Source organism: Ranitomeya variabilis, chromosome 3 (assembly GCF_051348905.1).
Source record: "Ranitomeya variabilis isolate aRanVar5 chromosome 3, aRanVar5.hap1, whole genome shotgun sequence".
Lineage (NCBI taxonomy): Eukaryota > Metazoa > Chordata > Amphibia > Anura > Dendrobatidae > Ranitomeya > Ranitomeya variabilis.
This window is the reverse complement of record NC_135234.1, coordinates 717,306,583-717,320,486: the sequence shown is the minus strand read 5'-3', so window position 1 is coordinate 717,320,486 and position 13,904 is coordinate 717,306,583. Positions and strand designations below refer to the sequence as shown.

The 13,904-nt window shown below is 48.0% G+C and overlaps 1 protein-coding gene across 3 annotated transcripts in view; it reads left to right on the top strand.

Annotated features, from left to right (window-relative positions):
- Positions 1-13,904, top strand: part of NUP58 (nucleoporin 58) — a 94,998-nt gene that overhangs the window by 32,410 nt on the left and 48,684 nt on the right. For all 3 annotated transcript variants that reach the window (XM_077298317.1, XM_077298315.1, XM_077298316.1), the window contains exon 5: positions 10,988-11,089. In XM_077298317.1, coding sequence (XP_077154432.1) covers positions 10,988-11,089 — 102 coding nt within the window. The remainder of the gene's footprint in view (positions 1-10,987; positions 11,090-13,904) is intronic.

Genomic DNA, 13,904 nt, shown 5'->3' with positions numbered 1-13,904 from the left:
TTAGCTGTGGAGATTTTGTATTTTCTGTGGTGGATATTTTCTAGTGTTTTAATACTGACCGCATAGTACTCTGTCCTATCCTTTCTATTTAGCTAGAAGTGGCCTCCTTTGCTAAATTCTCATTTCAGTCTGTGTATGTTTTTTCCCTCTCCTCTCACAGTCAATATTTGTGGGGGGCTGTCTATCCTTTGGGGATTTTCTCTGAGGCAAGATAGTTTTCCCTTTTCTATCTCTAGGGGTAATTAGTTCTCCGGCTGTGTCAAGATGTCTAGGGAGCGCTAGGTACATTCCACGGCTACTTCTAGTTGCGGTGTTAAGTTCAGGGTCTGCGGTCAGTACATGTACCACCTTCTCCAGAGTACGTCTCATGCTGCTCTTAGGCCACCAGATCATAACAGTACAACTGGCCAACAATGAGTTAACCGCATCTCAGAAGAAGGGAAGGAAAGTGCTGAGCCATTTTTTTTTTCTGTAGTCTGTTGTGTTTTTTTTTTTTTTTTCTTCCCTCTTTACCTCTGGGTGGCTCAGGAGTTCGGCGCTGGTATGGATGTTCAACTTGCTGCTAGAGTACAGGGTATTTCCGATTATATCGTTCAGACTCCGGTTTTAGAGCCTAGAATTCCAACTCCTGATTTGTTTTTTGGGGATAGGTCCAATTTTCTGAGCTTTAAAAATAACTGTAAACTGTTTTTTGCTCTGAAACCCCGTTCCTCTGGTGATCCCATCCAGCAGGTTAAAATTGTTATATCTCTGCTGCGTGGTGACCCCCAGGATTGGGCATTTGCCCTGGAACCTGGGAATCCGGCGTTGCTTAATGTAGACACCTTTTTTCAGGCGCTTGGGTTATTGTATGAACCTAATTCAGTGGATCATGCTGAGAAGACCTTGTTGGCCCTGTCTCAGGGTCAAGAAGCGGCAGAATCATATTGCCAGAAGTTTAGAAAATGGTCTGTACTGACTAAATGGAATGAGGATGCCTTGGCGGCAATCTTCAGAAAGGGTCTTTCTGAATCCATTAAAGATGTTATGGTGGGGTTCCCCACGCCTGCTGGTCTGAGTGATTCTATGTCTCTGGCCATTCAGATTGATCGGCGCTTGCGCGAGCGCGGAGTTGTGCACACTATGGCATTGTCTTCCGAGCGGAGTCCTGAGCCTATGCAGTGTGATAGGATTGTGTCTAGAGCTGAACGACAAGGATTCAGACGTCAGAATAGGAGGTGTTTTTACTGCGGCGATTCTGCTCATGTTATTTCTGATTGCCCTAAGCGTACCAAGAGAATCGCTAGTTCTGTTACCATCAGTACTGTACAACCTAAATTTCTGTTATCTGTGACCCTGATCTGCTCATTATCATCATTTTCTGTCATGGCATTTGTGGATTCAGGCGCCGCTCTAAACTTAATGGACTTAGAATTTGCCAGACGTTGTGGTTTCCCCTTGCAGCCTTTGCAGAGTCCTATTCCTTTGAGGGGCATTGATGCTACACCGTTGGCTAAAAATAAACCTCAGTTTTGGACACAACTGACCATGTGCATGGCGCCAGCCCATCAGGAAGATTGTCGTTTTCTGGTGTTGCATAATTTGCATGATGCTATTGTGCTGGGTTTCCCATGGTTACAGGTGCATAATCCGGTATTAGATTGGAAATCTATGTCTGTGACTAGTTGGGGTTGTCAGGGGGTTCATGGTGACGTTCCTTTGATGTCAATTGCCTCCTCCCCCTCTTCTGAAATTCCTGAGTTTTTGTCAGATTTCCAGGATGTATTCGATGAGCCCAAGTCCAGTTCCCTTCCACCGCATAGGGACTGTGATTGTGCTATTGACTTGATTCCAGGCTGTAAGTTCCCTAAGGGCCGACTTTTCAACCTGTCTGTGCCAGAACATGCCGCCATGCGGAGCTATGTTAAGGAGTCCTTGGAGAAGGGGCATATTCGGCCATCTTCTTCACCATTGGGAGCAGGTTTTTTTTTTTTGTTGCCAAAAAAGATGGCTCCTTGAGACCCTGTATTGATTATCGCCTCTTGAATAAGATCACGGTCAAATTCCAATACCCTTTGCCTTTGCTTTCTGATCTGTTTGCTAGGATTAAGGGGGCTAGTTGGTTTACTAAGATTGACCTTCGAGGGGCATATAATCTTGTTCGTATTAAGCAGGGTGACGAATGGAAAACTGCGTTTAATACGCCCGAAGGCCATTTTGAATACCTTGTGATGCCATTCGGACTCTCTAATGCTCCATCTGTGTTTCAGTCCTTCATGCATGATATATTTCGGAATTATCTTGATAAATTCATGATTGTATATTTGGATGATATTTTGATTTTTTCAGATGATTGGGAGTCTCATGTGAAACAAGTCAGGATGGTATTTCAGATCCTTCGTGATAATGCCTTATTTGTGAAGGGGTCTAAGTGTCTCTTTGGAGTACAGAAGATTTCTTTTTTGGGCTTCATTTTTTCTCCCTCATCTATAGAAATGGATCCGGTTAAGGTTCAGGCCATTCATGATTGGATCCAGCCCACATCCGTGAAGAGCCCTCAGAAATTTTTGGGCTTTGCTAATTTTTATCGCCGTTTCATTGCCAACTTCTCCAGTGTGGTTAAACCCCTGACCAATTTGACGAAGAAAGGCGCTGATGTGACGAATTGGTCCTCTGCGGCTGTTTCTGCCTTTCAGGAGCTTAAACGCCGATTTACTTCTGCCCCTGTGTTGCGTCAGCCGGATGTTTCTCTTCCTTTTCAGGTTGAGGTTGACGCTTCTGAGATTGGGGCAGGGGCCGTTTTGTCTCAGAGGAATTCTGATGGTTCCTTGATGAAACCGTGTGCCTTCTTTTCTCGAAAGTTTTCGCCTGCGGAACGCAATTATGATGTTGGAAATCGTGAGTTGTTGGCTATGAAGTGGGCATTTGAGGAGTGGCGACATTGGCTTGAGGGGGCCAAGCACCGTATTGTGGTCTTGACCGATCATAAGAATCTGATTTACCTCGAGTCTGCCAAACGGCTGAATCCTAGACAGGCCCGATGGTCCCTGTTTTTCTCCCGTTTTGATTTTGTGGTCTCGTATCTTCAAGGGTTCTAAGAATGTTAAGGCTGATGCCCTCTCTAGGAGCTTTTTGCCTGATTCTCCTGGGGTCCTTGAGCCGGTCGGTATTCTGAAGGAAGGGGTGATTCTTTCTGCCATCTCCCCTGATTTACGACGGGTTCTTCAGGAATTTCAGGCTGATAAACCTGACCGCTGTCCAGTGGGGAAATTGTTTGTTCCTGACAGATGGACTAGTAAAGTGATTTCGGAGGGTCATTGTTCTGTGTTAGCTGGTCATCCTGGGATTTCTCCTTCGCTACATTGGGGGACACAGGACCATGGGTGTTATGCTGCTGTCACTAGGAGGCTGACACTAAGTTGAGACAAAAAAAGGTCCTCCCCTGCAGTATACACCCTCATGCTGGCTTCCAGAGACCCAGTTCAAGCTTAGTGTCCGTAGGAGGCACCCTGGGTCTGCTATTCAGACCAGAACTTTGCGGATTCTCTACTTTTATTCCTTTTGGACAAAGGGGCAATGGAACCTTTCAAGGCTCCAATCTTCCCAAACCAACAACAGGCGAGCACAGGAGTATTACCTCTCCGTATCCTCTCCTGCGACGTGGGATGCCACTGCCTGAGCTGATTCTAGGGGCGACGGGCCCCTTCAAGGGCATCGATCTCTCCCCCCCCCCCCCTCTATCAGACGAGCACTGGAGTGGTACCTCCAGTACCCTCTTCTGCAGCCAGGCCATATTGCCGGACATTTTGCCCTGCCCACCGGGTTTTACTCTCGGCTGTTCAGAGGCACTCTCCATTGTGGCGTCCGTGCAGCCCCCACTGCATCACCACTGTAAGCGGATGATGGAAGGAGACGGACGGTTCCTTTCCACCCGCCTTTCAGGGGATGGTGGATGGAGGCTCCCCAACCCTGCAGCGTCCTAACTACCCCATGCACAGCTCTGACGTGCTCATCCCCTTCATATCGGGGTAAGTGCACCGGGAGGGGTCGTTTTTTCGGCGGCATACGAGGGCTCCATAGCGGAAGGGTCCCCACAGAGCTCCGCGGCGCATTTCCCGGCGGTCCGGGGGTGCGCGCGGGCCGAAGCCATAGATTTAGTCCACGGCTTCTGCCTTGTGTAAGCCGCATCCCGGTAAGCTCCGCCCACCGCTCTCATCATTCCAGCGGCTCCGCCCCCAGTCCTGGCGCTTCTCGCTCCTTGCGAGACTACCTCCCGGCTCTCGGCAGCCATCTTTTTCCCACTGCAAGCAACTCTGCCGCCCTCTGCATGTGTCGCCCTGGATGCCGTTTTACTCAGCGCCATCATTTTCAGATTGCGGGACACAGGACCTGGGTAAGGAGACGGCACTATGTGCTTCCCTGCAGCTTTACCCCACATCGCTTCCACTAGCAGTGTTTTTTCACTTATGTTGGGGTACATCATGTCGCAGTCAAAGGCAAAAAAGACTACAAAGGTACATACTACCTTTTTCACTGCGTGTACCACCTGCCAGGCTTCTCTCCCTCAAAGCTCCCCTCTCTGCTCAGCCTGTGATACCCAATGTGCCCAAGAGCCCTCCGCCACTACTGACCCCAGTGTATCTAGCCCCCGTGAGTGGGCCGCGTCACTGTCACAATCCATGGCTTCGCTGGCCAAAGCAATTGAATCCCTCCATGACCCCTCTGGGGAGCGGGGCACTCGTCTACCTGAGTTAAGAGACCCCTCCATTACAGGGGAATCATCGGCCAGCAGGGGCCGCTCTTACCTGAAGGAGGTACGGACATCCAAAAAACGGATCCGCACTACCTCTCCTGAGTATTCACCACGCCATTCAGCCTCTGGTAGCTCCACTTCTCACTCTCCCTCTCCAGGGGTTCGCAGCGATCATGACTCTGAGTATGAGTCTGAGACATCCTTGGACCCGTATTCTCCGGAGTTTCAAGCGACTGTGGATTCCCTCATTGAAGCTGTCAATCATGCGCTAAAGGTTGATGATGACCCTAATTCGGCTCCGGATCATGCGGTTTCTTATACAAGAACCAAGCGATCCCATAGGGTGTTCGCCTCCCATCCGGACTTTTTGGAGATAGTCAGGCGACACCGGGAGCGACCGGATTAGCGCTTTACGAGTACAAAGGCCCTGGGATTGAAGTATTCCTTTTCCGCAGATCTTGTCTAAAGATTGGACGGAACCTCCACTAGTAGATCCTCCGGTATCGCGTTTGGCTACTAAAATGCTTTTATCTGTACCTGATGGTGCTTCAATTAAAAATCCCACAGAACGCCAAATAGATTCCGTGGCTCGCTCAGTGTATGAGGCCTCAGGTTCCTCACTATTCCCTTCCTTCGCTGCAGCATGGGTCGCAAAAGCAATGGTTTTCTGGGCAGATGCCCTTGCAAAATCCATTCAGGACCAGGCTCTTCCGTCTGAGGCGGCGGATCTCGCCAAACAAATCGCTATGGCTGGAGACTATGTGATGTACGCGTCTTTAGACGCACATGAAACCATTTCGATCCAATAAGGGTCGAACACAGAAGAGATCCTTTAAAAGGGTAACACTTTATTTAAAAGACATAAAAAGCAGAACAATTCACAGAAAGGGAAGCTGCTAAAATCCAGACCCAAATTAGCAGTTATAATGACAACAATGCCTACATAATACCTAAACAATGTCCATATCAAAAGATGGATAACAGTCCAGTGGGAATGGCATCAGTAGGATTGGTGATTTCTGTAAGTGTTATCTAATCATGCTCTTGAATTATTTATAGTGAATTAACAAATATACGTGAGGACATAGAGAAAATACTATACCCAGGTTATGATATAGACATTGATATATAGCAATATGTTGTTTTAATGTCCCACCATATCCATGTTATGATATAGACATTAATGTAAATGACAATATGTTGTTTTAATGTCCCACTAATAGCAAGTAGTATAAATTAATACCCTAATTGTTTATAGGTAAGCTCATGATATTATATCTGTCACTGGCAAGCATAGATAGGAGAATGGATAATAACATTCAATGTACTAATCTCACTAGTAAGGCAAAGGATTGGCAAAGGACAAAGGGAAGGTACCCGATTTCCACCGCAATATATACATGCCACAATAAACTTGCCAGCGGGAGGTAAATGTAATGCTATTGCAAAGAAGATATCAAGTAAAGAAAGGTAAGTATACCTATATCCCGGGACTTTGTAGATCTGGATCCAAAAAGCAGCGTCCCCTCACCCCGACGCGCGTTTCGCCGCCGGCTTCTTCCGGGCTTGCCAGTGACATAGATATAATATCATGAGCTTACCTATAAACAATTAGGGTATTAATTTATGCTCCTTGCTATTAGTGGGACATTAAAACAACATATTGTCATTTACATTAATGTCTATATCATAACATGGATATAGTGGGACATTAAAACAACATATTGCTATATATCAATGTCTATATCATAACCTGGATATAGTATTTTCTCTGTCCTCACGTATATTTGTTAATTCACTATAAATAATTCTAGAGCATGATTAGATAACACTTACAGAAATCACCAATCCTACTGATGCCATTCCCACTGGACTGTTATCCATCTTTTGATATGGACATTGTTTACGTATTATGTAGGTATTGTTGTCATTATAACTGTTAATTTGGGTCTGGATTTTAGCAGCTTCCCTTTCTGTGAATTGTTCTGCTTTTTATGTATTTTAAATTTGTTTAATAAAGTGTTACCCTTTTAAAGGATCTCTTCTGTGTTCGACCCTTATTGGATCGAAATGGTTTCATGAGTTTAATAGGTTGAAGTGCCTTTATACTAAATATGGTGGACTTTTTGTTGTAAGTCTTTAGACGCAGCAGACTGTGCGGCAATTGCTGCCTCAAACGCCGTCACCATTAGAAGAGCACTATAGCTTAGGGAGTGGTGCGCGGATTCATCTTCTAAAAAGTCTGATTTCTCTGCCTTTTCAGAGCGGACGTCTATTTGGAGAAAAACTAGACCAGCTTATTTCCGATGCTACAGGAGGGAAAAGCAAATTCCTCCCGCAGCACAGGCCTAAAACTGCTTTTCATCGTCAGCAACATTTTCGCTTTCGGCCCTTTCGCAGTAGCCCTTTCTTGTCCTCCTCCACAGCCTCGTCCAGTCAGAACGTTCTCCACGTACAGACAGAGACTCTCGGCCCTCATACAGGCTAAATCAGTCCTGGCGAGGTAAGCCTAGGCAACCTAGAACTAGGGGATCCAGGCCCTCCAGATTTCCTTCACAATGACTCGGGGAGACTTCCGGTCGACACCACCAAAGTAGGTGGACACCTGCTTCTCTTTCAACATGTCTGGCTTTCTGTCATTCACAACGAATGGGTCAGAGACCTGGTGTCTTCCGGTTACAAAATAGAATTCATTGCCTCCCCTCCAGCTCGTTTTTTTCCCTCTCGTCTTCCAAGTTCAGGAGCTCAGCCTCGCGCGCTTCACCGCGCCATCGAGTCTCTCTGCCAAAACGGGGTCATTGTTCCGGTTCCTGAACACGAGAGATTCAGAGGTTTTCCTCAAACCTCTTCGTCGTTCCAAAAAAGGACGGGACGGTGCGCCCTATTTTGGATCTAAAGCTCCTAAACAAATATGTAAAGGTCCGGCATTTCAGGATGGAATCCCTCCGGTCAGTCATCTCCTCAAGGAAGAGAGGAGAATTTTTAGCATCAATAGACATCAAAGATGCTTATATCCATATCCCACTCTTCCCGCCACATCAAATGTTTCTGTTTTTTGCCATCCAAGAGAACCATTTTCAATTCACGGCCTTACCCTTCGGCCTTGCCACCGCTCCCAGGGTATTCACAAATGTCATGGCGGCGGTCATGGCCATTCTTCATTCCCGAGGAGTGGTCGTGTTGCCATACTTAGGACTGACCTTTGATCAGGAGGTCGTCTATCAGGCCTGCGAAGCAAGCGTCCGCATTACCTTGGATACCCTTTCACGCCTGGGCTGGCTAATTAACTTAGACAAGTCCTCCCCCGTTCCATCCCGACGAATCTCCTTCCTAGGCATGATCCTGGACACGTCCAAGGGGCTGGTCCTACTTCCTCGGTCCATGGCCCAAGCGCTTCAACAGAGAACCCAGACACTTTGTCGTCCCTTCCCTCATTCCATTCGTTTTGCCATGAGGATCCTGGGGAAAATGGTGGCCACAATGAAAGCTGTTCCCTTTGCCCAACTGCATCTCCGTCCCTTACAACAGGCTCTACTGGACAATTGGGACAGGAGTCCCTTATCCCTCGATCGGCCATGTTCTCTGCCCCGCTGATCAGGCAAGAGCTCAAATGGAGGACTTTGGAATCATCTCTCAGCCAGGGAAGGTCTTTTCTCCCAATTCACTGACTGGTGGTAACTACCGACACCAGTCTCCTCGGTTGGGGAGCGGTATTTCGCCACCACACTGCCCAGTGATGTTGGACGATTCGAGAGTCGAGACTTCCGATAAACATCTTGGAGATTCGAGCGATCAGATTTGCCCTGAGACATTTCCACTTTCTCTTTGCGGGTCACCCAATTCGAATTTAATCAAACAATGTCACAGCTCTGGTGTACATAAACCATCAGGGGGGTACCCGCAGCAGGGTGGCAATGCGGGAAGTCTCTCACATTCTCCGCTGGGCTGAGCACAACTGCTCCACCATTTCTGCAGTGCACATTCCTGGCATCGAGAACTGGGCGGCGGACTTTCTCAGCCATCAGGGTCTCGCCTTGGGGGAGTGGTAACTCTATCCGGAGGTCTTCCAGCAGATTTGTCTTCGCTGGGGGACTCCGTACGTGGATCTGATGGCATCCAGACTGAGCGCATAGGTTCCCAACTTCATAGCGCGTTCTCGGGATCCTAAAGCCATCGGGGTGGACGCACTGATATTCCCATGGCATCAGTTCCATCTCCCGTACGTGTTTCCTCCGCTTCCTTTACTACCGAAGGTAATCCGGAAAATCAAGATGGAGGGGGTTCCTTTGATCCTAGTCGCCCCGGATTGGCCACGTCGCGCGTGGTACGCAGAGCTCGTTCAACTCGTATCCGTCGTTCCCTGGCGGATACCAGATCGCCCAGATCTTCGCCAAGGGTCGATCTAGCACCAGAACTCAGGGGCCCTATGTTTAACAGCGTGGCTGTTGAAACCTGGATCCTAACTCAAGCTGGTTTCTCCCAGCAAGTCATTGCCACCATGATTAGCGCTCGCGAGACGTCTTCCGCTCGCATTTATCACTGCACCTGGAAAGCCTTCTCATGGTGCAGGCTCCGTGGACGTCCTCCTCTCGTTTTTTCAATTCCCTCCATTCTTGAATTTCTCCAGTCCGGCTTGGATTCCGGTCTGGCGCTCAGTTCTCTCAAGGGTCAGATCTCGGCATTATCCGTGTTGTTCCAACGTAGGATTGCTGCTAACCTGCAGGTCAGGACTTTCGTTCAGGTGGTCTCTCACGTGGTACCCCCCTATAGAATGCCGTTAGAGACTTGGGATCTCAATTTGGTTCTGAGTGTTCTTCATGAGCCCCCTTTTGAACCTCTGCAGGATGTCTCGCTGATTGTCCTCTCCTGGAAGGTCGCCTTCCTTGTGGCAGTAACCTCTATCAGGCGAGTCTCAGAGTTGGCCGCCCTCTCTTGCTGGGCGCCCTTCCTGTCCTTCCACCAAGATAAAGTAGTCCTACGTCCATCTCTGTCTTTTCTTCCCAAGTTGGTTTCATCCTTCCACCTTAATGAAGATATCGTTCTTCCCTCCTTTTGCCCACAGCCAAGACAGGGTTGAAAAGGCCCTTCACACCTTGGACGTGGTAAGGGCCCTCAGGAGGTACATTTCTAGGACTGCCCCCTTCTGCAAGTCTGACTCCCTCTTTGTGCTTCCAGAGGGTCACAGAAAGGGTTTAGCAGCTTCTAAAGCCACGATAGCCATATGGATCCGATCAGCTATTCAAGAATCTTATCGGGTCAGGGGCAGACCTATCCCGGCGGGGATTAGGGCACACTCAACTCGGTCGGTGGGTGCTTCCTGGGCCATTCGGCACCAGGCTTCGGCAGAGCAGGTTTGCAAGGCCGCAACATGGTCCAGCCTGCAAACCTTCACGAAGCACTACAATGTCCATACTCAATCCTCTGCGGATGCGGCCCTTGGCAGACGTGTCCTGCAAGCGGCTGTTGCGCATTTATAGTCAGTTGGTACATGGAGTTATTGGGTCATATTGTTCCCCACCCAGGGACTGCTTTGGGACGTCCCATGGTTCTGTGTCCCCCAATGTGGCGAAGGAGAAATAGGGATTTTTGTGTACTCACCGTAAAATCCTTTTCTCTGAGCCACTTATTGGGGACACAGCTCCCACCCTGTTAGCCTTATGGCTTGTTTTCTTTTTGGCTCTTTGCTTACTCTGTCATGTTGTACACTAATATTGTTATGTTATATGTTGTTAATAATCTGCTACTTTTACACTGAACTGGGTCTCTGGAAGCCAGCACGAGGGTGTATACTGCAGGGGAGGAGCTAACTTTTTTTGTCTCAACTTAGTGTCAGCCTCCTAGTGACAGCAGCATAACACCCATGGTTCTGTGTCCCCAATGAGTGGATCGGAGAAAAGGATTTTACTGTGAGTACACAAAAATCCCTATTTCCCTTTAGGATTGTTAACTGTTTTTAATACCAATCTACAGAAGTGTACGATGTGAGCTTCATAGGAAAGCTTCTGCGTCACTGATGTTTGTTCACCTGGGTACATTTAGTACTTTCCCTGCGGACGATCCCGTTCTGCGGCCATGTATGTAGGCTCTGCTGGCACGGTACTTGCTGGGGCTTCTTGCCTTTATTCCTCGGTGGAGAGAATGGAGCCCTGTCCAATGTAAAATCATGAACTGGGTAATAAGAGATTTTTGATTTTTGTGCTTGTGTTAAACATTTTTGTATGTTTTCAAGAATGGTTCTTTGTGTTTTGGTTGCAGTCCTGGGACAGAACACTTTGGGTCTGGCTGCTCCTGCTGCTCAGACGACTACCAACGAAGGACTTGGGGGAATAGACTTCAGTAGTTCTTCAGACAAAAAAAGTAAGTACCGCCTGTAACTTGTGTCATGTCGGATAATAAATAATGTGGATACGAGACTTCTCAAAAGGGTTTTCATTTCTGTGAGATGTTTATTTTCTAAACTGTAATAGAAGTGAATAGAGGGCACAGCATGAACGGCCACCATAGTGTCGACAGCTGTGCCGTATGGCATCCCACTGGTGTGGTCCACATCTGTAAAGCATTTTTGGCATTTCCTGTGGATAATCCATGGATGTTTGAGATGCCACCACCCGACATCAGACATACTGCTATATCCTCTACACATCGCTCGCTCGTGATGTGATCGCAGAGTACCGATGGGTCACTACATACTGCCATACTGTGGTAATGCAGTGTGCACAACTAGTGATCCGACACCACTGGTTCATGTCCCTTAATGGGAGTCTCTCCCCCAACAAACTATTAATATAATTGTATAGCACTGTAAAAGATAAAGTCAATCTATTCCTCCATTACACCAAAGCGCAGCTCCCAATCCCATTTTGAAGGTGTCTGTAAGTGTATCGGGACGTGATGCATCATATTACCTTGTAATTTTACTGAACAAAACCTCAAGACAGGCAGAATTACAGGGGGGTGGCAGGGGGTGTTAACATTTTCCCGCACTTGTATTTTCCCCCCCCCCCACTTTTCAGTACATTCAATTCACTTTATGGTATAGTGAATGGCGTCATTCAAAAGCAGAAAAATAGGAAACTATGGCTCTTGGAAGAGAAGGAGGAAAAACTGAGCTCTCAAACACTGAAAATTTCCTGGTCATGAAGGGATCAAGCTGTAGTTTTCATTGATGTTTTTTTGTGGTAGATGTGATTTTATGATCACTTTCTATTATACTTTTTGGAAGGCAAGCAAGAACAGCAATTCTAGATTTATTTTTTTTAAACATTGTTCACTGTTAGGTATAATTGTCATTATCCTTATTCTCCAGGTCAACACAATCACAACAATATAAACTAACTTAGAGGTTTTGTTATGTTTTGCTACTTTTGCACAAATAAAACTTAAAAAAATATGTATAAGAGCTTGTTTGTTTCCGGGACAAACTATAGGCTTTGCTGGCACTGGTTTTTGGTTTATGCAACTTTGTGATTTTATGCAGTCTTTTTTTTGTTAGGAGGCATGCAGAAAAAAACAATAAATCTGAAACATTTAAAAACGTACTTTCTCCTACGCCTCATTGGGGGACACAGGACCATGGGCAGAGGTGTCAAACTGCATTCCTCGAGGGCCGCCAACAGGTCATGTTTTCAGGATTTCCTTGTATTGCACAGGTGATAATTTAATCACCTGCACAGAATGATTCCAGCACCTTGTGGAATGCTAAGGAAATCCTGAAAACATGACCTGTTGGCGGCCCTCGAGGAATGCAGTTTGACACCTCTGACCATGGGTGTTATGCTGCTGCCACTAGGAGGACACTAAGTAATACAGAAAGAATAGCTCCTCCCCTGCAGTATACACACTCCTGCTGGCTACAAGTGAACCAGTTCTTGCTTAGTGTCTGTAGGAGGCACTTGGGTCTGTTTTCAGACCGCACCGTTTTTATTTTTATTCTATTTTTCCCTTAACGGAACAAATGGGGGCGACGGATCCTTTCTAGGTTCCGATCTCCCCCGAACCATCAACAGGCAAGAACTCGGAGCGTCCCTCCCCGTACCCTATCCTGCACCGTTGGATGCCAGCCCTGAGCTCACTTTACGGGCGACGGTTCCTTCGCGTTCCTATCTTTCCCCTCCATAGCAGGCGACCACATGGAGTAGCCCTCCATCTACCTACCCTGGAGCCAGGTGCATAGCCGAACATGATGTTTATGGCGTCCGTGCAGCCCCCCACTGCATCACCACTGTTATAGCGGATGATGGAAGGCGGCAGACGCTTTCCACCCCCTCCCTGACTACGGCGACGGTGGATTAAGCACCGGCCCACCGCATCTACCGTGAGTACACACTTGCGGGGCCGATGCGCTGGGAGGTCCTGGTCCCTGGGGAGGTCCGCATATATCTTAAAGCCCTGGTGCGTGGAGCAAAAATAGCGGCCGCAGCGTGCCAGGCCGCAACCGCAAGCTTAAAATTTAGCCCCCGGCTTTCCTCTCGTCCAGGCTGGAACGTTGGCTCCGCCCACCGGCAGTTACCGCCGCCCACTCTCTCTGGCGCTTCTTGTTCTGCGATGAGCGCCTTCTCTTCCTGATCTCGGCGGCCATCTTTGGACACCCACAGGGCTGATGCTGCAGCGCTGCTCCAGCGTTCTGAATCACAGCTTCAGGGATTAGTAATTTCGGTGGACACATTGCGGACCTTCCCCGGGGACTCAAGACACAGGACTTGGGTAAACTGCAGAAACATAGCTTAACCCTCAGCCACTGCCTTCATCGACCAATTCTCCACCTGGCTCCTTCACTTTCTCTTTGCTGACATCCCCACCATCATCATGGGTGACTTTAATATCCCTACTGACACCCGCCAGCCAGCAGCCTCCAAGCTACTGGCCCTTACTTCATCCTTTGGACTCACTCAGTGGTCCTCCACAGCCACCCACACAGACGGACATACACTAGACCTCATCTTCACCCGCCTCTGTTCCTTATCTAACCTCACAACCTCTCCCTTCCCCCTATCTGACCACCATCTACTCACCTTCTCATCCATGTCCTCCTCACCCACCCCCCATGTCCAGCCATTACCACATCCTCGCAGAAACCTCGCACATCTAGACATTCACAGACTCTCAGACTCTCTCCTACCTCTGTCCTCCATATCTTCACTCCACAACACGGACAGCGCCACCGCTTTTTATA